Source organism: Camelina sativa, chromosome 7 (assembly GCF_030686135.1).
Source record: "Camelina sativa cultivar CO46 ecotype springtype chromosome 7, ASM3068613v1".
Classification (NCBI taxonomy): Eukaryota; Viridiplantae; Streptophyta; class Magnoliopsida; order Brassicales; family Brassicaceae; genus Camelina; species Camelina sativa.
In genome coordinates this window covers 5,018,622-5,040,239 of record NC_141886.1, presented here as the reverse complement: position 1 = coordinate 5,040,239, position 21,618 = coordinate 5,018,622, and the positions used below count along the sequence as shown (strand labels likewise).

General features: G+C 36.8%; 7 protein-coding genes and 1 pseudogene across 12 annotated transcripts; 2 read left to right on the top strand and 6 right to left on the bottom strand.

Annotated features, from left to right (window-relative positions):
• Positions 1-3: 3 nt before the first annotated feature.
• On the bottom strand, positions 4-3,112 carry LOC104700326 (putative fructokinase-1). The gene is made up of 4 exons (XM_010415829.2): positions 2,422-3,112; positions 1,187-1,519; positions 457-573; positions 4-343 (listed from the first exon to the last, which is right to left on the bottom strand). The coding sequence occupies exons 1-4, from the start codon at positions 2,818-2,820 to the stop codon at positions 215-217; spliced, it is 978 nt and encodes a 325-aa protein (XP_010414131.1). The 5' UTR covers positions 2,821-3,112; the 3' UTR covers positions 4-214.
• A 778-nt stretch (positions 3,113-3,890) lies between these two features.
• LOC104704317 (pentatricopeptide repeat-containing protein GUN1, chloroplastic) lies at positions 3,891-7,673 on the bottom strand. Its single transcript, XM_010420428.3, has 4 exons — positions 5,335-7,673; positions 4,968-5,184; positions 4,690-4,874; positions 3,891-4,331 (listed from the first exon to the last, which is right to left on the bottom strand). Exons 1-4 carry the CDS (start codon positions 7,431-7,433, stop codon positions 4,037-4,039), a joined length of 2,796 nt encoding a protein of 931 aa, XP_010418730.2. The 5' UTR covers positions 7,434-7,673; the 3' UTR covers positions 3,891-4,036.
• A 1,369-nt stretch (positions 7,674-9,042) lies between these two features.
• Positions 9,043-9,850, bottom strand: LOC104700324 (uncharacterized). The gene has a single exon (XM_010415828.3). It carries the CDS (start codon positions 9,774-9,776, stop codon positions 9,174-9,176), a length of 603 nt encoding a protein of 200 aa, XP_010414130.1. The 5' UTR covers positions 9,777-9,850; the 3' UTR covers positions 9,043-9,173.
• A 322-nt stretch (positions 9,851-10,172) lies between these two features.
• LOC104704316 (B3 domain-containing protein At2g31420 pseudogene) lies at positions 10,173-10,838 on the bottom strand (annotated as a pseudogene).
• A 1,316-nt stretch (positions 10,839-12,154) lies between these two features.
• On the top strand, positions 12,155-13,764 carry LOC104700323 (pectinesterase inhibitor 5-like). The gene is made up of 2 exons (XM_010415827.2): positions 12,155-12,412; positions 13,219-13,764. Exons 1-2 carry the CDS (start codon positions 12,209-12,211, stop codon positions 13,579-13,581), a joined length of 567 nt encoding a protein of 188 aa, XP_010414129.1. The 5' UTR covers positions 12,155-12,208; the 3' UTR covers positions 13,582-13,764.
• Positions 13,765-14,763: 999 nt separating this feature from the next.
• On the top strand, positions 14,764-15,721 carry LOC104700322 (pectinesterase inhibitor 5-like). Its single transcript, XM_010415826.3, has 2 exons — positions 14,764-15,104; positions 15,289-15,721. Exons 1-2 carry the CDS (start codon positions 14,901-14,903, stop codon positions 15,622-15,624), a joined length of 540 nt encoding a protein of 179 aa, XP_010414128.1. The 5' UTR covers positions 14,764-14,900; the 3' UTR covers positions 15,625-15,721.
• A 411-nt stretch (positions 15,722-16,132) lies between these two features.
• On the bottom strand, positions 16,133-18,230 carry LOC104700320 (gamma-secretase subunit APH1-like). Its single transcript, XM_010415823.3, has 6 exons — positions 17,940-18,230; positions 17,601-17,756; positions 17,383-17,468; positions 16,856-16,981; positions 16,586-16,713; positions 16,133-16,461 (listed from the first exon to the last, which is right to left on the bottom strand). Exons 1-6 carry the CDS (start codon positions 18,050-18,052, stop codon positions 16,318-16,320), a joined length of 753 nt encoding a protein of 250 aa, XP_010414125.1. The 5' UTR covers positions 18,053-18,230; the 3' UTR covers positions 16,133-16,317.
• LOC104700321 (endonuclease III homolog 1, chloroplastic) lies at positions 18,224-21,546 on the bottom strand. 6 transcript variants are annotated; one of them, XM_087457352.1, is made up of 11 exons: positions 21,161-21,546; positions 20,990-21,066; positions 20,534-20,600; positions 20,241-20,291; positions 20,021-20,139; positions 19,708-19,774; positions 19,504-19,595; positions 19,169-19,306; positions 18,966-19,070; positions 18,776-18,859; positions 18,224-18,642 (listed from the first exon to the last, which is right to left on the bottom strand). In XM_087457352.1, exons 1-11 carry the CDS (start codon positions 21,324-21,326, stop codon positions 18,496-18,498), a joined length of 1,113 nt encoding a protein of 370 aa, XP_087313478.1. In that variant the 5' UTR covers positions 21,327-21,546; the 3' UTR covers positions 18,224-18,495. The 6 variants fall into 6 exon arrangements, with proteins under 6 accessions (XP_087313478.1, XP_087313477.1, XP_087313479.1 ...); XM_087457351.1 differs by having other exon boundaries at positions 20,241-20,300; positions 21,161-21,481; XM_087457353.1 differs by lacking the exon at positions 20,534-20,600 and having other exon boundaries at positions 21,161-21,335.
• Positions 21,547-21,618: the final 72 nt, after the last annotated feature.

Below are 21,618 nucleotides of genomic sequence, written 5' to 3'. Positions count from 1 at the left end.
TAATGGGAGAAAAATAATGCATCATTTTATTAGCATGTGATGCCATGAACTGCAACAGAAGTCTTTTTAAATCATTACATTTGAAGAAGAGGAACAAAAACAGAGCGGAATGCCCAAATTTGTTTCTCTCCAATCCGAAAACAAGAATACGAAAAGAGAAAAAAGCCGCGCAAAACAGATTACATGGTGAAAGCTTGAGTTGCTTTTGTTTCTTCTATTTCCCTTCGAGAAAGCTGCGAACTTCAGCATCTGAGGGAAGAGCTGGAATGGCTCCTTTTTTGGTCGTGGTGATTGCTCCACAAGCGTTGGCGAATCTCAACACTTTTCTCAATCTCTCTTCGTTCTGTAAATTAACAAGAGATGTCGTTAAATAAATAAGTTAGAACCTAGACTGAATCTTGAGGCTAATGAAGGATTCATCCAATAAACAAGAGATGCTTCTTTTGTCCGTTATACCTCGAGAACGGACTGATCGTCGACAATCTGGTTTAGGAGAGCACCGACAAAGGAGTCTCCAGCTCCGGTTGTATCCACAGCGTTCACATGGAAAGGGTCAACGGATCCTTTGAAACTCTACACAGTTTAAAAAGTGTAAAAGAAGAGAAACCCATTTAGTGAAGGTCACAAAGTTATTGACGTAAATAAGCAAAGAACAAAATCGTTTCCATGTTAATGTGATTCGGCAAACTAAGAAAAAAGCAAAAGTAATTTCCTTTCTTGACAAGAACATTTTTTGACAAGAACATTTTGTCATGTTTGCAAAACAAAGAACCTTAGAGATCACGACTTTTGCAACCCCTCTCGATTGATTAAAGTAACATTAATCTTTTGGAGGGTCCACGAAAAATTCAATTTTTTAAATGCAGCAGTTGGTGAGATCTACCCAACCTAGTAAACACCCACTAATATTTAATCAAGTAGCAGAATTGATTCCTGCTGAATCGTTGAAATCCTAATAAAAGAAATATTAATGAGTTTCTCGAATCCTATTAAAAAAAGATGCTAACATAAAAGCAATCCTGAAATGATATTTATATAGCAGACTAGTTTTGCCTTCTGGTATCACCTAATGGACACAAGGCATATAACCAAGAGACAGTTATGTTACTATGATACTACGATAGTGATAAGAATGATGTCAATAATAACAATCATGGTAAATATGTTTTGAGTGTGTTGTTATTACCTTAGTGTAATACCGACATCCCTTTTCACCGAGAGTGACAAGCAGGAGCTTCAAGTTAGGATGCCACAAGGACATTGCGGTCTCATCATCAATCTTGTTGCTTCCAGTTAAAAACTCAAGCTCAACGTCGCTCACCTTGATGATCTCAGCTTTGTCCCAAATACTCATAATCTGTGTCTTGGCTTCTTCCTTTGATGGCCACAAAGGTTCTCTAAGGTTAGGGTCGTAGGAAAGAAGAGCACCAGCTTCTTTCGCCACTTCCATAGCCTTCAAATGAGCAGACCTACATGGCTCCACTATCAAACTTATTGATCCATAGTGAAACACTTTCGCCTGCATTGGTCACAAATACGTTAAAACTTTCACATAATCAAACAAAATAACACAATTTGGATCATTAGGAATAAATTATAAAGGGCAAAAAAACACATCACATTAGTCACAAAACGTTAAACTTCACATAATTAAACAAATTAACACAATTTGGATCATTATTATCAAGGGACCCATTTTCATTAAGATTCTTTATGTTAGCAGAGGGGTCAATCATTATCAAAAGTATTCAAGAAAAGCAAAAATGTCCTCACCATTGAGATTAGTTGTAAAGGTAACATTTTTTTACACAAAAATATTCAACCTGACATCAATTCACTCCATTGCTATAAAAAAACCCTACTTTACACGTATATGTGCACATTTACTTTTTTTTTTTTTTTTTTTTTTTTTTTTTTTTATCACATAGTCAAAATATAGATAAAAAAGAACAGAGATTCAGCTCACCACTGCAAAAGCTAATTAAGGGAAAACGTTTCCATAAGAATTATAAGAGTTTTTAAAGATGGTGATTGTGAAACAAACTTTGCTTTATATTCACGGCCAAAAAGGTTTCTAGCTTTTATTTTATTTTTTAGTTGTCTTTGTGAACAGGAGGAATTGGGCAAATCACGTGGTCTCACGTGGATCTACAAAAAAAGAAATACTATTTAACACCCGCGAAAATAAAAATAAAAATTGAGAAAAGTCACCGCCTCATGACTCATGAGATCATCATAAATCATCATCTCAATTCACTAAAACGCGATTCCCAAAACTACACGCTTCAACACTCCTAATCCAATTTCGTTACTTCGTTTCGTTTCCCAGATTTAAAAAAAACTTAAATCTTAAAAAATCTTCTAGATCTGGATTTATACAAAATCCCAAAAAAATAAAAATCAAATCAGAAGAGAACGTACGGATCTGATGAGGTCGAGGTTGAGTTCATCAGGACGGAGAAGCATATCGGCGCTAGGATTCCGGTAAAACATAAACTCGCGATCTCCATCAGCACGCAACGTAACGAAAGCCAAAGCAGTTCTAGCACCGGTATCGAAGTTGATCCCCTGATCAGCGACACCGTTCTTCCTGAGAATCCCGGCGAGCATGTGACCGAACTCGTCGTCACCGAGTTTTCCGACGAAAGCGGATCGTCCGCCGAGACGAGAAACAGCGATCGCGACGTTGGCTGGAGCACCGCCTGGAGCTTTGAGGAAACCAGGAGCTTCGGCGAGAGATACGCCTGATTCGGTTGGTACGAAATCGATTAGCATCTCGCCGAAGCTTACGATCAGTCCTTTTTCACCCTTGGATGCCATTTAGATCTATGAGATCTGTGTGAATCGTTGGATCGAAAATCGTAAGAGAGACGAATCTTAAAAACGAGAGAGCGAGAGACAGAGAGAGAAGAATGGTTTATATAGAGAACGATGGGACTGGTGTGAAACAAGTCTACTAGTCTACTACTACTAGTACTGATATTTTTATTTTATTTTTTTGCTTTTTTCATTTAATTAAATCATAAAAATGAGTTTTTTTTTTTGTTGTTGCCAAGTAAATAAATATAAATGGGTTTTTTTTATTATAATAAAAATGCAAAAAATCTTGTTACCTTTTCAACGAGTGCCCGAGTATTTTGATATTTCTGTTTAGTTTTCTCCGTGATGGTCTGTTTTTTTTTTTTTTTTTTTTTGGAATAAAAATCGTATATTCAGTAGTTAATAAATGTTGCGTGAAAAATAAACTTAGTAACATATTTATTGGTGTCAGGTTAAATAGGATGATGACAAAACACTAAAGAGATAATCTCACGTGTTTGGGAAATTATTCGTTCTCTGGCTTTTTTGTATTACTATTTGTTTATGGTTCAAGTGATATTAGTATATTAAATCAAATTATCAAAGATGGTTTATTTTGTGAAAAATTGCTTATGATGATGATAGGGGTATTTAAACTTTTAAAGTATTGTGGAATGGAGTGGGGAATTCAAACCAAAGTTTTTTGTAAGAAAATAACGAAAGAGATTTGTTTCCTCTTTAACAAAGAAACAAATCAATTCTTGAAGAAGTAATAATGTAATTAATAAGCATAATATACGTTAGTTGAATAAAGTAAAGGGAACGGCAATGGGGTTGGTCGATCGATGTTGACAAGTTGATGAACCATTTAAAATTAATAATCGAACTGGTTTTTAGTTTAGAAACCTATGGGTTCCCCTGTTCAGTTTTCCCTAAAACCAGCTAGGGATCACGAAACGCCCCTATTTCAATAACCCTGTTCAATTACCACTTATTTTCCTGTTTATAATATTAAGAACCAACAATTCTTGGATAAATCTCGAGATTAATATAAAAAAATGATTCATGATTTGTTTGGTTATATAAAGATGTGAAGAGAAAAGCAAATTTTCACATAATTTAATTGAGCTGTTTGTTACAAAAATATTAGCACAAAAGCCAAACATTGTTGTTAGGACCAGACCGATGGTCCTAATACACTTGAATAATCATACATTGTTATTACATCACACTAAAGCTACAAGGGAAGAAGCTGCAGAGTCAGCGACGTCTGTTCACGTTGTTGGTCTTTTGATTTCATTGTTGTACTAGGAGCTGTTGTGGTCGTTATGTGATCACTGAGGATCAAGAGTTTCAGTGTCGCTGATTCACGCAGCCATGTTGCTACCACCGAACCGCTTGATATGAACCGTCCCATGTTGCATTTCGACAGGTGGAACGGTGCGTCCATTCCCCTCAGAAGTACTTCAACCGCTCGTCTTAATGCTCCATCTCCAACCACTTTGCTATGTTTTCCCCAACCAGTAAGAATGCTGCCACACCAAAAACAGTTAATAATAATACATCACAAGTTTTGAACCAACCCCGGATAGTGATTAGAGTTTAGGATCACGAAAGATATTCAAAACAAGACCACACCACATAAAGGAGTATCTTGAAAGACAACCATATGCACGACCAAAACTTAATATACCTATATCACAAGAAAACATAGTATCCACTATCCACGACATGCTGCATATCAGATTTTCCAAAAGGAGGAAATTGGACTAAATACTCTTTGGCCCTGATGGAGTTCTAGGAAGCAACCATAACATGAAAAGTTCCAGGTAGCTCTTGCATAGGCCAGTTTAAGTTGATAGTTAAACAAAAGAGCTCTTTGTAGCTTACCTCAAGACTTTCGGTAACTCATGACCTTCATAGACAATGGCGCGTATGTTTAGTAGCCACGCATGGACCATTGCGCGTGCAGCTCCAGAAGACATGAGGTGTAAGTCCAAGCAAGAATCAGACCACACGTTCTCCCACACTTGCCTAGATCTTCCTTCAAGTGCAACCAGTTCTGCACCTCGTTTCTATAGCAAAAGGTTCCCGATAATAAGCCTTTGTTACACAAAAAAAAAATACGGTTACATAATTTGGCCTCTAATATATTAGTGTGATTTTACCTGACCAAAGTGCCAGAGCATGTCCGTTAGAGCGTTGTAGAATGCAGATGCAGTGGAACCATCCATTTCATTAACTCTGTCAAACAAGCTCTGAGCTTGGAGCCATACATTCTCTCTCTCTCCCATGAGAAGTCCATGAACAACACCATATACCTTATTATCAAACAGCCTGAGCTCCTCTAGCAGCATTGATGCATCTTCAAATGAGTTACAGCGACTACATTTGACACAAACATGTCAACAATATAAGAATCGTCACCAAAAAGCAGCAAAACCACACATCGGTAATCTAGGATAACGCTAACAATTGGGTTATATAACCGTTCACTCGCTAACTTCAAAAAGAGGATCCAAAAGAGAAACAAACCTGCAAGCATTCAGAATCGCTGAAAAGGTTACAACATTTGGTTTAATTTCCAGCTGATGCATTTTGCGGAAAACTTCTAATATACATGAGAGCTCCTGCATACCCTCCTTACAATCTTTCGTCATTCGGTTATTACTCTCACTTGTTAACTGCCCAAATAACTGTATTACCCGATTACCCTCTGTTTCAGTCAATTCACTTAGAGCAGAAGAAGAGAAAGCCAAAGTTCCAACTTCCAAGTTATTGGCTCCACCATTGCTATAATCAGCTGATCTTTCCATAGTTGCAGAACGACCGAAGGCATCGATTATGGAATTGTAAGTCACAACGTTCGGACTAATTCCTTCCTTTGTCATTTCATCGATCAAAGATACAGCAGAACCCACCAGCCCATTCTTGCACAATGCATCAATCAATGCACTGTACAAAACAACATCGGCTCTTAATCCAGCGCTCTTAAACTCCCTAAATATCTCCATTGCCTCTTTATACAAACCCCCTTTCGAGTACCCATCGATCAGCGTTGAATAAGTCAGCAGGTTAGGCAACACGTGCTCTCGCTTCATCTCAGTGAACACTTTTTTCACTTCATCATATTTTCCTTGTTTCCCATAACCTCCAAGCAGAGCATTATAAGTCACAACATCCTTCTTAATCCCAACAGATGCCATTTCTCTCAAAATATCCAAAGCTTCTTCAGATCTACCAACTTTAGTATATATCGAGAGCAATGTGTTGTAAGAAACTCTATCCAATGCAATACCGAGATATCTCATCTCACCAAACAAGTTAAGAGCTTCATCAAATCTCCCGGCTTTTGCAAACCCATCAATAACAGTGCTATAACTCACAACATTAGGCATAATTCTCTTCGCAGGCATCTGAGCGAGTATTTCGAAAGCAAGGTCCATCTGCCCACCTTTGCAAATTGCATCCAAAAGCGTATTATAAGAAAATACATCTTGCTCAATCCTTCTATTAGACATCTCATCAAACAGATTCCTTGCTGCTTCCCACAACCCTCCTCTACTGCAAACAGCAAGCAAAGAGTTGAAAGTTATTCTATCTGGCTGCACACCATTCTTCTGCATCTCATCGAAAAACTTGGCTACTTGCTTAAACTCCATCCCGCCTTTACCGCAAGCATCAATCACAGCATTGTAGGTAACCAAATTCGGCCTCAAGCCATACTCTTTCATGGATTTGAAGACACTAATGGCTTCCTCATGGAGCCCGCTTCTCCCATAAGCGCTGATCAACGCAGAGAAGGCGTAAACCGTGTTTCCATACCCACCAGCAAAAGCAGCTTCGAAGATCCTCTTAGCAATGGTTACTTTGCCATATCTACCAAGAGTACTAATCATAGCACTAGCTAATTTACCTTGCTCGTTCTTTCTCCTCTCTCGTTTAACTGCAAACTCATAAAAGCCAACAGCTTTATCGCACTCACCACGATTCCCTAACTCACGGATGATATAGGTACAATCGTCAGAGCCACACAGCTTAGACTCAAAGCTCAACATTAGACTATGAAACATCTCACTGTCTCCAGAGAAATCAATAGCGTCTTGAAGTGCATCTTCCGCGGCAGAGCTGTGCCGAGTGGCCATAGTAGTCTTAGGTCTTCCAAAATGCATCTTGGAAACGAACCTAGTGGACCGACGACCAGAGAAATCAGACGAAAGATCCGATTTTTGGGTTTGGAGAGGCGAGAAGTTAGAAGCCTGAGCTGGAGCTACAGTGGCTACAGATGAAGGCGGAGGAGCTGAGCCACGAGGAGAGGAAGAGACTTCATGAGGAAGCAACGGACGGTGGTTGTAGTTTGGGTTCTGCCGGGTCTGGCGGTGGTTATTGGCGGAGGAGGAGGAGACGAATCGGGTTGATTGACGACCGGAGAAATCTGATTTGGGGGTTTGCAAAGGAGAGAAATTTGGAGTGGTTTGTGGTAGATGAGCTGAAGCAACAGAGGCGACGGCGGAAACAGAGGATGAAGAAGAGGGAGGAGCTGAGGTAATGGAGCGACCGGGACGAGGACGCTGGGGAAGCCATGGACGGTGGTTGTTGGTGGTGGTGACCCAGTGAGGCGGCGTTGACGCCATTGAAAGGGAGAGTTTTTAGGTGATTACGGAATCATGAAAGAGCTACATAAGGATAGGGTTTTTCATGTTTTCTTTGGAATTCGTAAAGTCTCATGGATAGGTCTTTGAGAGAGAGATACAAGAGCCCAGACACAGAGAAAGATGAGAGATGAGAATTGGACTCTCTGTTTCCAAAAATGATTTTTTAATTTATTTAATTTAATATTTTTGCTTCGGAAATTGAATAATTCAACCAAAGTCATGTTTACTTTCATTTGTTTCTTTGTTTCTTTCTTTCTTTTTTTTTTTTTTTTTTTTAAATATTTGCTGCAATTATTGTCTCAAATTTGTTTTCCAATTGTGTATCTGTTTGTTAAGATTTTCCTTTTTCTAAATATTTACATTCCTATAAAAATGCATTTTTTAATCAAATTTTCTGAAACGAGATCTGATAGTAAAAGATTTTCTCTTTTGGTTAAGCTTTTTATACCAAATTATACACAATTAACCTACCTAACCTATAGAGACGAGTACGGAGCAGTTAGATTGTTGCACACGAGTCATTGTCCCACCTAATATAGCAAAATGTGTAGTGTTTCGTACAAAATCTAAAGACTCTGATATACAGTACTTATTATTTAGTCCAGTTTCCTCTTTATACAACTTTTCGATCTCTTTAATGAAATCTTAAAGTTCCACCGTTTTATGACAAATGATTTAGGTCATAGGTGTCTGCAAACCTCTATCACTTGAGAGTGCTTTCCTCGACTGTTAGATTGAGAAAATGATACGGATACATGTGACTTTGTGTGCAATGTAAACCAGTGGTCTGGTCTCTACAATCTTTGATTGTTTTGCTCTACGTAAACGTGTGGCAACTTTGTGAATATGCGTATTGGCTAGTTAATGGAATTTCTGTTTCATGATTACTCTGTGCTATTATTAGATTCATGTTAAAAAAAAAAGCCTTTGTCTTGTTGGAGCTTTGGAAACCAGTTCGAGGTTTTATCTGTTTACAAAACCACTTCATCTGGCAACAATCCTGATATAATGTTATCCCCTCTATGTTAAATAATCCGTCTCTCATCTAGTGAACCCCCTGTCCCCTGATAAAAGCTCTTTCACACAGGACAGGACTACAATTGAAATATTCACTAGAATCAGCTCAAAACAAGCAAGAGGAATGAAGAACATACAAACTCATTGAATCAAACCATTATCGAAATGAAACAACAATGACTAGTACTAACTCATGAATATCTGTCCTTCAACTACAAGTGAATTGATCGTATTCGTATTTGACCATCCATATCAAGACTTAACCTTGATCTATAACAGTTTTAATCCTCAATGCCTATCTATATCGCACTAATAATGGCAAAAGGTTGCATCAGAAACACCAATATCCTCATCAAGAAACAGAGCCAGGAATAGCAAATGAACAACCACATAACCAAGATGCAATAACTTGGAGTCAAACAAACAATCATAATCAAAAATCTGATTAACTAGATTATACTTAAGCTATAATCCTGTCAGATTCACCAAAATCATCTCAAAGTTCACTTCTTTTTGCTTCTCAAAGTAGTAATGATATAATTGCAAAACAAAAGGATGGGTTCTTAAACTGTTGAAGCAAAGCAAAAACACTGTTTCTCACTATTAAAACTTCTTCTACAACATTTAGTTCTTAGCTGCAGATCGTTAACCATCATCAACATTGAAAATACAAAACTTGAAACTTGCCTTTCACAAAAAAAACTAAGCTTTGAGACTCTTCTTGTTACCAAGACTCAACATCTCCTCAGGAATATTCTTAAGCTGCTTCCTCTTCTTCGACTTAGCAATCTTCTTCAAAGTCTTAGGGTTTGAAATAATCTGAAGCTTAGTACCAGTTCTCATAACATTCTCCTTCTTCCTCTTCTCCCTCTCTTCCCTCTTCTTCCTCTTCTCCACCTTGTTACTCCTTATCTCCTCCTTAAGCTCATTCATCCTCTCCCTATACGCTCTCTTAATCTCCTTCTGCCTCTTCATCTCTTCCAGATCCGGTCCCTTGTTCCTCACAAACCTCCCTGAAGATCTATGAGTTCGCGGCTGTTTCCAGTTCCTTCCCGAGACTTTCCCGGCGATTACACCGTCGTACTTAGGTCTCTCAACCGCCACAGCTATTGGTTTGTTTGGATCTTCTGAAGATGCGACGGCGCTTCGTTTCGCTGATGGAGGACCGTTCAGATCGATGTCCATCGACGCTTCATCGCCGATTGCTTCGGCGGCGGCGGCTTGTTCTTGAGATTCTCGCTTACGTTTGTAAGTCTTGCCGCCGAACCCTTCGTCTAGGCACCGGAAATCTACGGTGCAAGCCATCTTCTTCTTTGAAGTCTGGTGGCTGTGAGAGGTTTTGAACAAATTTAGGGTTTTGAGAGCATTTATATGAGTGGGTCGATGGAGACGACAAGGTTACAATTCCGGTTTATAGCCGTCCCACTCAAATCTAATAACCGAACCGGATTTGGTATGATTCAATTACTCTGGTTTAGTTAATGCCAGCAGGCTGCAGCTAAGAAAAGTCTAATCAAAATTGGTAGAATTATTATTTTTTTATTTATAACCAATCAAATTGTTGAGCAACAAAAAACCAATCAAAATAATTCAGAAAAAAAAAGTTACTGGATAAACATCCAATTTTTAACTGAACACCAGAAAAAGGGGAAAAATAAAAAACAAAGTTGTTTGAAACCTAAAACCATTGTTACTTGTGGTTTAAGCAATAGTTTGACAACTTGAGGAAGGAGTACTAGAGGAGCTGTTCTGATCGGAGCGGGTCGGAGGAGAGAGAGACAAACAGAGTTTTCCTTGTTCAAAACGGAAGGACCAGACTTGAATGTCGTCATTGGCTTCAAACATCTTGGCGCCAATCACGTTGTTCCAACCATTGGTTAATACATATTTCCACTTGCCATTGTTACCGCTCCACTTCCTTAAATCAACCTTATACTGATTCAAATCATGATCCACCAAATCCACTTTCAAACCTTCCTCTTGATCATCAGTCTTCAACCTCTTCCAATGTTTTCCTTTCTTTTTTTGTGTCAAAATCCAATGTTTTTCAATGGTGTCGGTCTCCTCCTCTGTCAAAAAATCTAAAGTCTCTAGTTGGGTAGCATGCATTGAGAGACACGACTGGCTTTTCTCGAGGTCTGTCTTTTGCAACTTCCTCTTTATGATCAGCTTTGGATCGTATCCTTCCCATTCTTCCATCACTTTCACAAGCCACTCTGGCGTCGAAGAATCATCCATGTTTTCGGGTATTGGAATATCATCAACAATGGTTCTCTCTTGTTCTTTGAAAACTGTTTTAGAATTAGCTGATTCTTCCAACATATCCAGCTTCCAGAACCTACAATCTTCGTCATCAGATTCCGCCATTGTCTTTTGATTCTCTCCAAGAAATAGAACGAAAACAAACTACAAAAGAGAAAGATGTTTCTTTGTAAGCAAGGAAGCAAGCTAAAGAGAGAGAGGGAGAGAGACTATTGTAATGATCTCCTTATATAACATAATCTTACTCAGGTTCTTATTAGGATTCGCTTTTGTTCTTTTTTTTCCCAATCTAATTTGGACTAGTTAAACCCTAGGAAGAGACTATAGAATCTTCTAATGATAATTCTTATTTTAGTTCTCACTTTATTTTTTCTTTTGTTGATGTTCTTTTTCTTTGAGGTTAATGACAAACAAAAATTATATTAAAATTAATACATATGTCATATATTTTTTAACGTTTATTTAACGTGAATGTTTTTTTTGTTTCATCACTTTATATCGTTTGAATATTACATTATTACTCACTGGCAATAGAATGATTCTCAGGTCAAAACGACATCTACAAATTAAACCGCCCTTATTTCCTAGCCCTCCAAATACATCGTTTACAACTACTCGACCATAACAGCCACACGTTACTGCCACTGCCGGTGTAATGTTTACGCGTTTTCTCCCTCAATCGTCTCCTCAAAACGTCTGACACGTTTCCTTACACATCGGCAAAGAAGAAATCGACAGTATGCTCACGAGACTCTAGATCTCACCTACCTTCATCAACAAATGAGGTAGAGCTCGAGTCTCTCTTGTACGATCTAACGTTCAATAACATCGAGAGGATGGTTACAGGGAAGGGAAGATAGTATTTATATATATATATGATATATACAACACGACGATTGTGTCATGGACAAAGAAGAAGCCGAGCGCTGTTCAAGAAACCTTTAGTTTCTATAACTAGTACGTAACAGCGGCTTGAGGCATCTTGGAGACTACTTGCCCTTCATGAAGATTTTGGGAGGAAACTGTTGCACAAGTCATGGATGAGACGTTTGCAGCGTTTACTTATAGAGTGTTTGACGTTAATTAGGATCCACTATAAATATGTACATATATAAATATGTCAAATCATGGGCGCAACGCAAACCAACCATAAACCAACACTTTTTCGAAACCTGATCACATGAGTTTTTGGAGAACAAGAAATTGTGAGTTTGACGTTAATTAGGATCGTTGATTTCGGTAGGAGTTATGACATTGTAAATCCAAACATTAAACTACCATTTTTTTTTGTTACTATTTTAAGGTGCTACCATTCAGAGTCGTAGATTTTCCCAAAATTTTGAGGAATCTTCATCCATAAATTATTATTACCGGCCCTTTTTAGCTTTCATTCCAACTATAAATAAAACACATACACAAACAAAATATATAAAACAAAACAAAAAACACCTTTGTTTCTCAATAAGGTAGCCACGATGTTAAAACAACACAATAATTTTCGTTCATTGTTGTTAGTATTAGTGCTCTTTGCATTCTCAAAATCAAATGCAATGCCAATCAAAGACGTACACAATTTTTGCAAGGAGACATTCGAAGAAGATCTCTGCCTGAAACACATTGGGTCGGACCAACAACGTATAGTAGCCGCCCGCGACTACAGTGACGTGTTTTTAATTGCGGTAATAACTCATCTGACAACTTTACTTATTTTGTGTTAATTATGAAGAAATTCCCGTGGTAGAAAAAAAAAAGAAGATTTCGTAATATCGATGTTCTAATTCGAGTTAATATAAGAGAACTAAATAATTGTAACCACGAATCAAAGTAATTAATTATTAAAAAAAAATATCCGTTAAAAACGGAACAAAGCATATTAAATTTGAAACGTAAATATCCCATGCATATCTAACATATAAATATATAGAAAATAGATATAATTAATTCTCTATATATAAATATTTAGGAAAACATGTTTTATTAATTAATTATACCAAACTTTGTTTATTAATTAATTATACGACTATTAAAATTTTATAAATCAAGAAAAAAAATCTACAGCCTAGAATTTGACACTAAGTTTAGTTTGATTTTAATTTAATCATTATAACACATTCTGTTAGAATATCCGTAAGCAGTGGCGGAGCCAATGACCAAACACCTGGATCAATTATTGACCATGATGAAATTTCAAATCAACTAATGTTTTCCTAAATTTCAAATTGACCCGGGTGCAATATCAAAGTTGACCCCTATAACCGCCATTGTCAGATCATGTAGTTAAATATATAGACTTTAAAAGTTTGTTCATGTAAATAAAATTTAGGGGTAATAATGGAGTAGTAGAAATTTGTAACCTCAACATTTCTTGTATTTTTAAATCATAAATGGAGAATACTCAAAGTAGTAATAGAGAATATTATAGGAAAAATGTGATTTATTCATATTCTACAATATATATAATGTATATGATTTGAGCTCTTATCAGGCAGCTGAACTCCAAATTCAAGTGAACAATGCGATCACGCATATCAACAATGTCCGACGAACTTATGTTGATCCGCTTGGAAAGGAGCGGATCGCAGTATGCGAGAAAAAATATGAGATTGCAGCCGATAGTTTTCACAAGGCTTGGGAAGTTGGACAAAAAAAGTCCAAGGCATTAGCGGACCGTGTGGAATTGTCTAACCGCATGAAAGCTGGTTATGAGGCTGTGAGCGAGTGCGAAGGCGAATGGTCAAAGCATGGTCCGAAGAAAGAGTCTCCTCTTCTTTTCTATTACCTTAACGTTATCAAATTGTGCCAAATTACTCATGTTATTATCGGCAAGACTTACAATATCGGAGTTTAATTACCTGAGAATTAGGTACTAAAACTGACAATACAAGCAGAAAGTATTTTTAGTATGAAATGTACGATCAACAATGAAATTCGTATATCAGATTTGTACAAATTAATATGGTTTGTTTTTCTAGCAGCAAATATTTAAAATGTAATTTGGGATATTGTTAATATAATTTTATAATTTACAAAACTGGCTGTTGAGTTATACTTCGAAAAATACCCCATTTTATTTTTAATAAAAACTAAAATATTTTATATATATAATGATAATTTTGTCCAGATTTAAATTTAAGATATATATTTTAATAAATCAAACTAAATTCGAAATTTAGAGATAAACTAAACTAAATTTGAAATAATATTAATTATAGTTATATATATTTTTTACCGAAAGTGTTCATTGATTTTATTTAAAAATTAACAAGATAATATCTAAAAAGATTACAAAGTCTACAACTTAATATTTGTTATGTTATATAAGAACCAATCTCTGACGTTCCAAACCCACTTTTCAACTCAACATACCATCTAAGTTTGTTTCAATTCAACGATTCTCTTTGATTTGTTTTGCATGGTACATTATTTTGTATATGTTAAATAATAATGAATCATCAAAATATGCACGGTGAAAATAACACATGATTTAACAAAATCATGACTTAACATAGTTAGAACATTGTTATTCATTATTATTAGTTTTTTAAAATAGGATAATAAATCTTTGAAAATTGTTAGTTATATAAAAATTTTGTCAAAACTAAATATATCATTATTACTAAAAAGGTGATTTCAAATTTAAAGTATAAAATGTTTATGGTTTATTATGTTAGGCTATTTTAGTAGTCATACATATTTAAAAATAATTTTGAAAAGGAAAATAAAAAGAGGGTATTTTTTTCAAAAGTGTAAACAAAAATAGGGTATTTTTCCAAATTTACAAAATTACTTGAGAATTGAGGTATTATAGCTTAGCCACTCATACGTTTAGCAAACTGGATATTTCTCTGCTTCTAGTTATAATCTTTGATTTTTTTTCTCTCTAATATTTTACCAAGTCAAGACATTTAAAGATGAAGGTTACAATTTTAATAAAACTGTATTAAAAAAGTATCGGTTATTCTTGATTAGCAGAAACTGAAAAGCAAAAACTATACTCTATATAATATCCTGTCTTTCAGCTGATGCAAATATAGAGTTTTCTAATTTATTAAGGAATCTCTCATCCATACACACGATCGTTACTGTTTTTAGCTTTCAGAAAAAAAGATAAAAGTCAAAAAGATTTTGAAACGCACAGATAATAAATAACAACTTTTGTTTCTCGAAATGGCCACAATGCTAACAAACCATATGTGCTTTCTTATTACGTCGTTGTTATTGTTTGCTTTTCCAACAGCAAACGCGATTCCAAAAAGAGACGTCGAGAATCTATGCAGAGAGACTACTGACTTCTCCTTCTGCCTCACATACCTCGAATCGGATCCGCGAATAGCAGCCGCACGTGACCTCCACGACGTGCTTTTAATTGCGGTAACGTTATACGTTGAATATTTGATTTACATTGCAATCTAAATAAAACATATGGACCTAAACGTATATTGAATACCAAACCTATCAATAAAATACATCTGTGCAGTAAACCCATAAATAAATAATAAAAAATCGCATATTCGAATGGACTATGTTTTAAATGTGATTGGAAACTTTTTATCAGATAACGCTGTCAAAAATTCAAGTGGACGACGCAACCACCCATATTGGCACAGTCAGTGGAAAGTACAGTGGTCCGAATGGGAAGAGACGGATCGGAGTTTGCAGGAGGAATTACGGAATCGCTTCGGCTAGGTTTCAGACTGCTTGGGAACTTGCACTTAAAAAATCGTATTGGGAAATGGAGAAACAGGCAAAAATTGGCACCAACGCTGTGGTCGACTGTGAAAACGGATGGAGAAGGGGTGGTCCTATACAAAAGTCTCCTCTCACTTTATATAACACGAATGTTTCCAAACTGTCTGGAATCATTTTTCTTCTTTTCCAAAAGCTTAAATAACCTTAACTTGTACCGGAATTTTGATATTGCATGACCACGACCCTAGTTACGTGTAATAAAATTTGGGAAATAATAAACTAGTGGAACAATTTTCTAATTATTAATGTTTGGTTGACAAAAAGAAAAAAGAAAAAAAACTAGTGGGACAATCGTAACATCCTCACCTAATTGAGTCTGTAATTGTGATTTGGTATTAAAAACCGGAGTTACACCGGGTAAGCTTCACTCACACTTATATAAGTGAATGTTAACATATGTACATAATTTTTCTTTCGTCTTCGTCTCTCTCAATAAACTCTTTCTTGTACAATCACCATTTACTTAAAAAGTTAAAGGACATCTAATGTAGTAGTGGAAAGGATAAAGAAGATTACTGAAAAAAGTGTGGTTTATATATGATTGAGACCGTGAGACCTCTTATAAGATAATACTAATTACCAAAAATGACAATGACCAACGCAACGAACCTCTTATGATCAACCGAGCAGAACTGGGATTTTCTGTAATATTTATCGGTATAAAACTTTCTCGGCTTTCTTAAAATATAGTTTAGGATCATAAGTGCGTGAAAAAACATAACGTTCAAGTTTCAAAGCAATTAGGGGATAAAGACGAATGAGGTTTGCAAGAGATACAATGATGCTAACGACCGTTCTACTGTTATTTTAGATGAGACATGAGACTGAGGCCAGATTACCGTGAGGCGCTGCTTTGGTTCCGGGTTTCTAACAACCTTTGCCAAACCATTTTTCCACAATGCACAAGAGTCAAGGATGCCACAAGGTAAAGAAGAGGAACACCGATTACACAACCTTCCGATGCAAAATTCACCAATGTCTGGTAAGAAGAGCCAAGAAAAGAAAAACCCAAAGATCACGTTTAAAAGAATATTATGAAATGGTGATCAGCAAAGGATATATAGAGAATACAGGTGAGATTTGAAAATCTGAGATCTTATTACCAACATTCCAGCAGCAAGGTGTATGACTGGAACTATTACTTGATCTACTCTGTTCCCTTTCGCATACCCTTCGAAAGCAATGACCATCGAGAATGTGTGGATAGTAACAAAGGCAAGAGCAATGATTGCTGTAAGACATGGTTGTAAATATTAAAACATGAGTACTAGTGCACTAGACAAAAAAAATCAAACTACTAGCGACTCAATGAAGAAGTTGCAAAGCTTAATAATCTCTATTGTAAGAACAAAACTTGGGTTCAGTTGACTCACCAGAGATGAGAAAAAATGGCACCTTCGAACATCTTTCGACATAGAATGTTGCTGGACCAAACGCTGGAGTTAAGAGGCTCAAACAAAAGAAGACAGCATGTGCCACACCATGACCTAAGCCACCAGCTGCATGAAATTGACTAGAATAGTCTTAGATCATGTCAAAAGAGTAAGAAATGGGATGAATACAGGTGCTGGATGGGTTCCATACTTGCATGTTAGTTTCAGCTATATGGTTATCTAACCTATTCTACAGCATTCTCCTTCTGGATGCACAATCAGAAACGAATGCCTAAATAAGGTTCGCTCGAGCTTCTGACAAGCTTTAAGGCCAAGACAGAAATATCTATATCCTATTCAAGATCAAGATACTTGCAACCTGTTATTACTTCAAATTTCTTAATCAAACAGCAAGAGTCAACAGGTGTGTTTGCCTATCTGATAATATAGACTAACACAAAAGCCAACTACAATCTATGATATAAACTTAAAGATATTCAGATAATAAAACCGGAATGCGTACGTACCAAGAGCAATCTGCAGCTTATCAGTGAGAAACAGACGGGGCCTTGAGATCCGATCAGCAAAGGAATCCAAAACATCCTCAAGCCTCCTTCAGGATAACAAAGACAATAACAAGCTGAGATAGGATTCCAGTTATGATGTAGCATGAACAACAGTCAGTAGTAAGAACTAAGAAGAAGAAGAAGAAGAAGAAGAAGAAGAAGAAGAAGAAAAAACTTACTTGTAAACCTTCCAGAAAAGAAAACGAAGACCTTCCTGGAAACAAACAGAGGTGACAACAAGTAAAGCATAAGGCCACCACACATTGGCTTTGAGAGGAAGAAATGGTCTCCATAATCCTGACAAGATGATCAGACTCACAAGCCACAGCAACGTACTGCATTTATCATTTACCAAAGCAAATCAAATCAGAGCATATATTCAAGTTTTTGATTCCCAAAACCCTAACTTTCCCCCAGGTAAGTCTTCGCGAAACGCTCAAACGCTAGACCCAAAGAAACCCAATTCGAATCGAATCATTAGAGAAAAAAAGCAGAGAGTCCCAAAAGAAAGAAAGAACCTGGAGAGAACAGTGAGGATGAGAAAGGGCTTTCTGGAGATGACGGAGACGAAGAGTGATAGAGAAGGTCCCAGAGCCACCAGCGCGTATCCGATCCCCGCCGCGACCGTCATGCCCGCTCCGGCGTTGTCGTCGCTACTAAGTCGCTCAACTCTACTCCCAACGTAGACCTCGCGCGAACACAATCAATTGATAAAAATGCTTCCTTTTGTCAGTTTGTGGTTGTGGAAGAAAAAAAAATCAGATCTTTATGTGGCTATTCAAATTCAACTATTAGAGTAAAATTTTTAACACCAGAAAATTAATTACTTAATTACTTGGGTTTATGAGAAATCCATACTCTGCAATCTTACTAATTTGAGTTTACCAACTTGTTCTAATCCTCTATTTACATGTTACAAAGGTCATCCTACAACGGGCTACAAGTACAAACAAAGAGGCTTGTGTAGGTTTTGTAGCAATCCGCTCTTACAGTTTTCTAGGATGCAATCTTTTCCACAGAGGAACTGATCACAAAAATGGGGTTTTTCAAAATACTAAAGTCTTGGACTTTGGATCATAGTTCTTTGCTTCTTCGGTTAGATGTCTTCAACTTGGATGAAGGACTTGATGTCTCTTTGAATGCAGCAGGGCAAAGCTTTGTGATGGTGCAGGCTTCGCAACGAGGTCTTAGCGGTGTGCAAATCATTTGTCCAAAACCCACCTATCAAAAATTTCAGAAAATACAAAGAGTCCACAAGAGGAGGCCTGTTAAGTTATGATTCAATTTTTTCATTTGATTTGTGTAGTCCCAAGTGTATCTTTATGGTTCGAAGAAATGGTGAGGGATGACGTACCAAGAGGGGGTTAATGGCGACCCATTCTTCTTTTGGAAGCCATTGTTGCAAAGCTACTCTTGTTTCCTCCGGAGATGTAGTTTTCTAGCAAATCACAGATTACGTATGTGTGAGAAAGAACAGGCAAACAGAAGACGATCTGCTCAGTATGTCACAATACAAGTTATGTTTTAAGCCAATTGCGAAGTACCTGTTTGGTTCCTGGTCGAGACACCCAACCAAGTCGATTGCAAATGCGATGCACATGTGTATCTACACATATACCTTGTACATCATTCCATGCTATATGCAGAATCTGACATGTGATAACAGCAGAAAACTTTGAGTAGCTTTTTTGAAAACATTTTAATCTAACTCACAGGATACTAAAGTAATAATATGGTTGATTCTTACCAGATGGGCCATCTTAGGACCGATCCCTGGAAGAGACAGTAGGTCGTCTAAAGAGTTTGGAATGTCTCCGTTATATTTCACTAGACATATTCTAGCTATTTTCTTCATATATGTAGCCTTCCTTGTATAAAATCCAACCTGATAGTAAAGGCAAACTGTAAATTTCGTAACCAAGATTTTACTAAGAATAAGGCTCTTTTCTTTTATCTAGAGTCACTCATTCCTTTCCTTATTTCCAACTTTTTTTCTTGAGAAATTGGCATAAAAATTAGCACACCAAGAGGCTCACGTCAGAGGCAATGATGTGAAGCAAGACTACACTTGGATAAACGTACCGGATAGATCAATTCTCTTATGGTTGATTCATCAGCTTTATCAACGGCTTCGGGCGTAAGAAGGCCGTTTTGATGAAGACGATGTATAGCCGCTGCATGTTGAAAGCATCTGAATAGTAAGCATGCATGTAATATCAATGAAACTTGTTAATGTTGATGATTAGAAAAGTGTAATAACTGTTTCTTTAACAGCACAAAGCACACCATTATTAACTTGATCTTTTGTCTGACTTGAAAGAAGTGCTCCTAGCAAGACAGCAAATCTTCTTTCCTAGGTATAACAAAAAAAACTGATCAATATTAAAACAACAAAGGGAATAAAAGATGCTTTCTTGAGCAAACAATAAGAATCCTTTCTAACCTATTAAATACGGATAAGTACATCAACATTTATAAAAGACTTGAGGAAAAATGTGCTTTATACGGTAAAACAAAAAACCTCAAGCCCAAAGAGCGAGAAACTCAGTGTATATAGCATACTTCCGCACAAAAACTAAATTGAGGAAAATATTTATACCGTAGGAGGCAGAAAGCTTCCGGCCTTATCACATCCCATCGAATCAACTGGTGCGTCTTCAGAAGATCTCATTTGACGAATACCCTCGAGCACTTCTACCCAGTTATCAGGCGGATTTCCTGTATTATATAACTAACCAGTTTACTGTGTGTTAAGAAATCTGTAAAGTAAAAAACCACACCAACCCTATCATTAAGGGACTCGCTGCATGATAACATACCTACTGTTTTGACTGAAGTCACAGCAGTGATGCTAGTTTCCGGTGACCTCCCTGCAAAAACTAGAAAATGAATTCCTCTTAACCGTTTAAAGAATCTTCTTGATGATAGAACATCTCCTAGCAAATTATATTGAGATTAAATCTGTAAAGACATTCAATGAAAAGCACATATCATGCAACTAGTTTAAAAAAGTAGTCAGGTTCTTTGGCTATTTCTTTCTACCAGGTGATTTAAGTTTAACAAATGGTTGGGAATGTGAAGTTCTGAGTGTATATAATATGATGAGACTTACTAGATGAAGGAGATGCAATATTCTTTTTGTAAGCGAAATCTTCTATATCGGGCAAACCACATAGTTGCTGCATCATTAAATATTAAGAGACACATAAGACTCTATATAGTAAATACTAACACAGGGTCATATATGGTCATGGAACAAAATGGAAACAATAAACAAGGTTTCCCCTCATTTGCTGAAGGATGATCATAGCATAGCCAGGACAACAAAAATCAAAAACACTACGATCACTAACAACATCATAGGGTTGGGTCAGATTAACTAGAAACTAAAGACATTTGGATGATGGGGAAGTAAAACTCATTCCCAAGAAAGTACCACACTTGAGATCAACTCATTCCGAAGAAAGTATCACACTTAAGGAGAGGTGTAATCTCCAGAACCCAAGTCCTACGAAATTGTAAACCCTCAATTCCATTTTGAAAATAGAGCAAACAGGAGGAAACTTACTTTGCCGGGGAGAGGCTCCAAAGGTTCCTGCTTTAGCCTTTTATTCGGGGTGTACACTCGAGTCTCAGACCCAGAAACTACATTACATTGGCGGGTTCTGGTGTTAGGCACAGCAACACACACAAAAATTTCCATGGAATTTGAACAGATAGAGGGAGAGAGAAAATGAACCTGATTTGGAATCAGAGAGAGGATGTTGTTGGGTTTTCAAGGATAAGGGCTTATTAGAAGAAGATACAGCTCCGTGAATTTGGGGATTCATGGTCCGAACTCGATAAAACCAAGCGGCGTTGTGAACCAGGGTTGAAGAAGCGGCTCCTCCGTTAACCAGACTCATAGAAGAATCGTAAAGTAAAAATTGCAACTTTGTTATTATTATTACTCTTTTATTTATTATTATTACTCAGAAGAATTATTAATTTTAAGGATAAGAAGCAAATATAAAATCGTTTCTTCAGTTAGACTGACCAAAATTTACAAGACACAAAGAACAAGAAAATGAAAAACTCTTATATACCAAGAACTCGTCGTATCTCTCTTTTTCTCTCTTTCAATTTCTTTTGTATCACACAACAAAACGACTATATATATATATATATATATCAGTATCACAACAAAGTGGTTCGATC

Excerpts from the sequence above, each read along its gene's own strand:
- LOC104700326 (XM_010415829.2), bottom strand. The coding sequence starts at position 2,820 with ATGGCATCCAAGGGTGAAAAAGGACTGATCGTAAGCTTCGGCGAGATG. Across the intron at positions 574-1,186 it reads GATGTCGGTATTACACTAAG|AGTTTCAAAGGATCCGTTGA; the intron begins GTAATAACAACA and ends TAAACTGTGTAG. Across the intron at positions 344-456 it reads ACGATCAGTCCGTTCTCGAG|AACGAAGAGAGATTGAGAAA; the intron begins GTATAACGGACA and ends GTTAATTTACAG.
- LOC104704317 (XM_010420428.3), bottom strand. The coding sequence starts at position 7,433 with ATGGCGTCAACGCCGCCTCACTGGGTCACCACCACCAACAACCACCGT. Across the intron at positions 5,185-5,334 it reads GCGATTCTGAATGCTTGCAG|TCGCTGTAACTCATTTGAAG; the intron begins GTTTGTTTCTCT and ends TGTCAAATGTAG. Across the intron at positions 4,332-4,689 it reads GAGTTACCGAAAGTCTTGAG|CATTCTTACTGGTTGGGGAA; the intron begins GTAAGCTACAAA and ends TTGGTGTGGCAG.
- LOC104700324 (XM_010415828.3), bottom strand. The coding sequence starts at position 9,776 with ATGGCTTGCACCGTAGATTTCCGGTGCCTAGACGAAGGGTTCGGCGGC.
- LOC104700323 (XM_010415827.2), top strand. The coding sequence starts at position 12,209 with ATGTTAAAACAACACAATAATTTTCGTTCATTGTTGTTAGTATTAGTG. Across the intron at positions 12,413-13,218 it reads GTGACGTGTTTTTAATTGCG|GCAGCTGAACTCCAAATTCA; the intron begins GTAATAACTCAT and ends AGCTCTTATCAG.
- LOC104700322 (XM_010415826.3), top strand. The coding sequence starts at position 14,901 with ATGGCCACAATGCTAACAAACCATATGTGCTTTCTTATTACGTCGTTG. Across the intron at positions 15,105-15,288 it reads ACGACGTGCTTTTAATTGCG|ATAACGCTGTCAAAAATTCA; the intron begins GTAACGTTATAC and ends ACTTTTTATCAG.
- LOC104700320 (XM_010415823.3), bottom strand. The coding sequence starts at position 18,052 with ATGACGGTCGCGGCGGGGATCGGATACGCGCTGGTGGCTCTGGGACCT. Across the intron at positions 16,714-16,855 it reads GCCATTTTTTCTCATCTCTG|CAATCATTGCTCTTGCCTTT; the intron begins GTGAGTCAACTG and ends CATGTCTTACAG. Across the intron at positions 16,462-16,585 it reads ACCTTGCTGCTGGAATGTTG|ACATTGGTGAATTTTGCATC; the intron begins GTAATAAGATCT and ends TCTTCTTACCAG.
- LOC104700321 (XM_087457351.1), bottom strand. The coding sequence starts at position 21,326 with ATGAGTCTGGTTAACGGAGGAGCCGCTTCTTCAACCCTGGTTCACAAC. Across the intron at positions 19,775-20,020 it reads GAAGCTTTCTGCCTCCTACG|GAAAGAAGATTTGCTGTCTT; the intron begins GTATAAATATTT and ends TGTTATACCTAG. Across the intron at positions 19,071-19,168 it reads GTCCTAAGATGGCCCATCTG|ATTCTGCATATAGCATGGAA; the intron begins GTAAGAATCAAC and ends ATCACATGTCAG.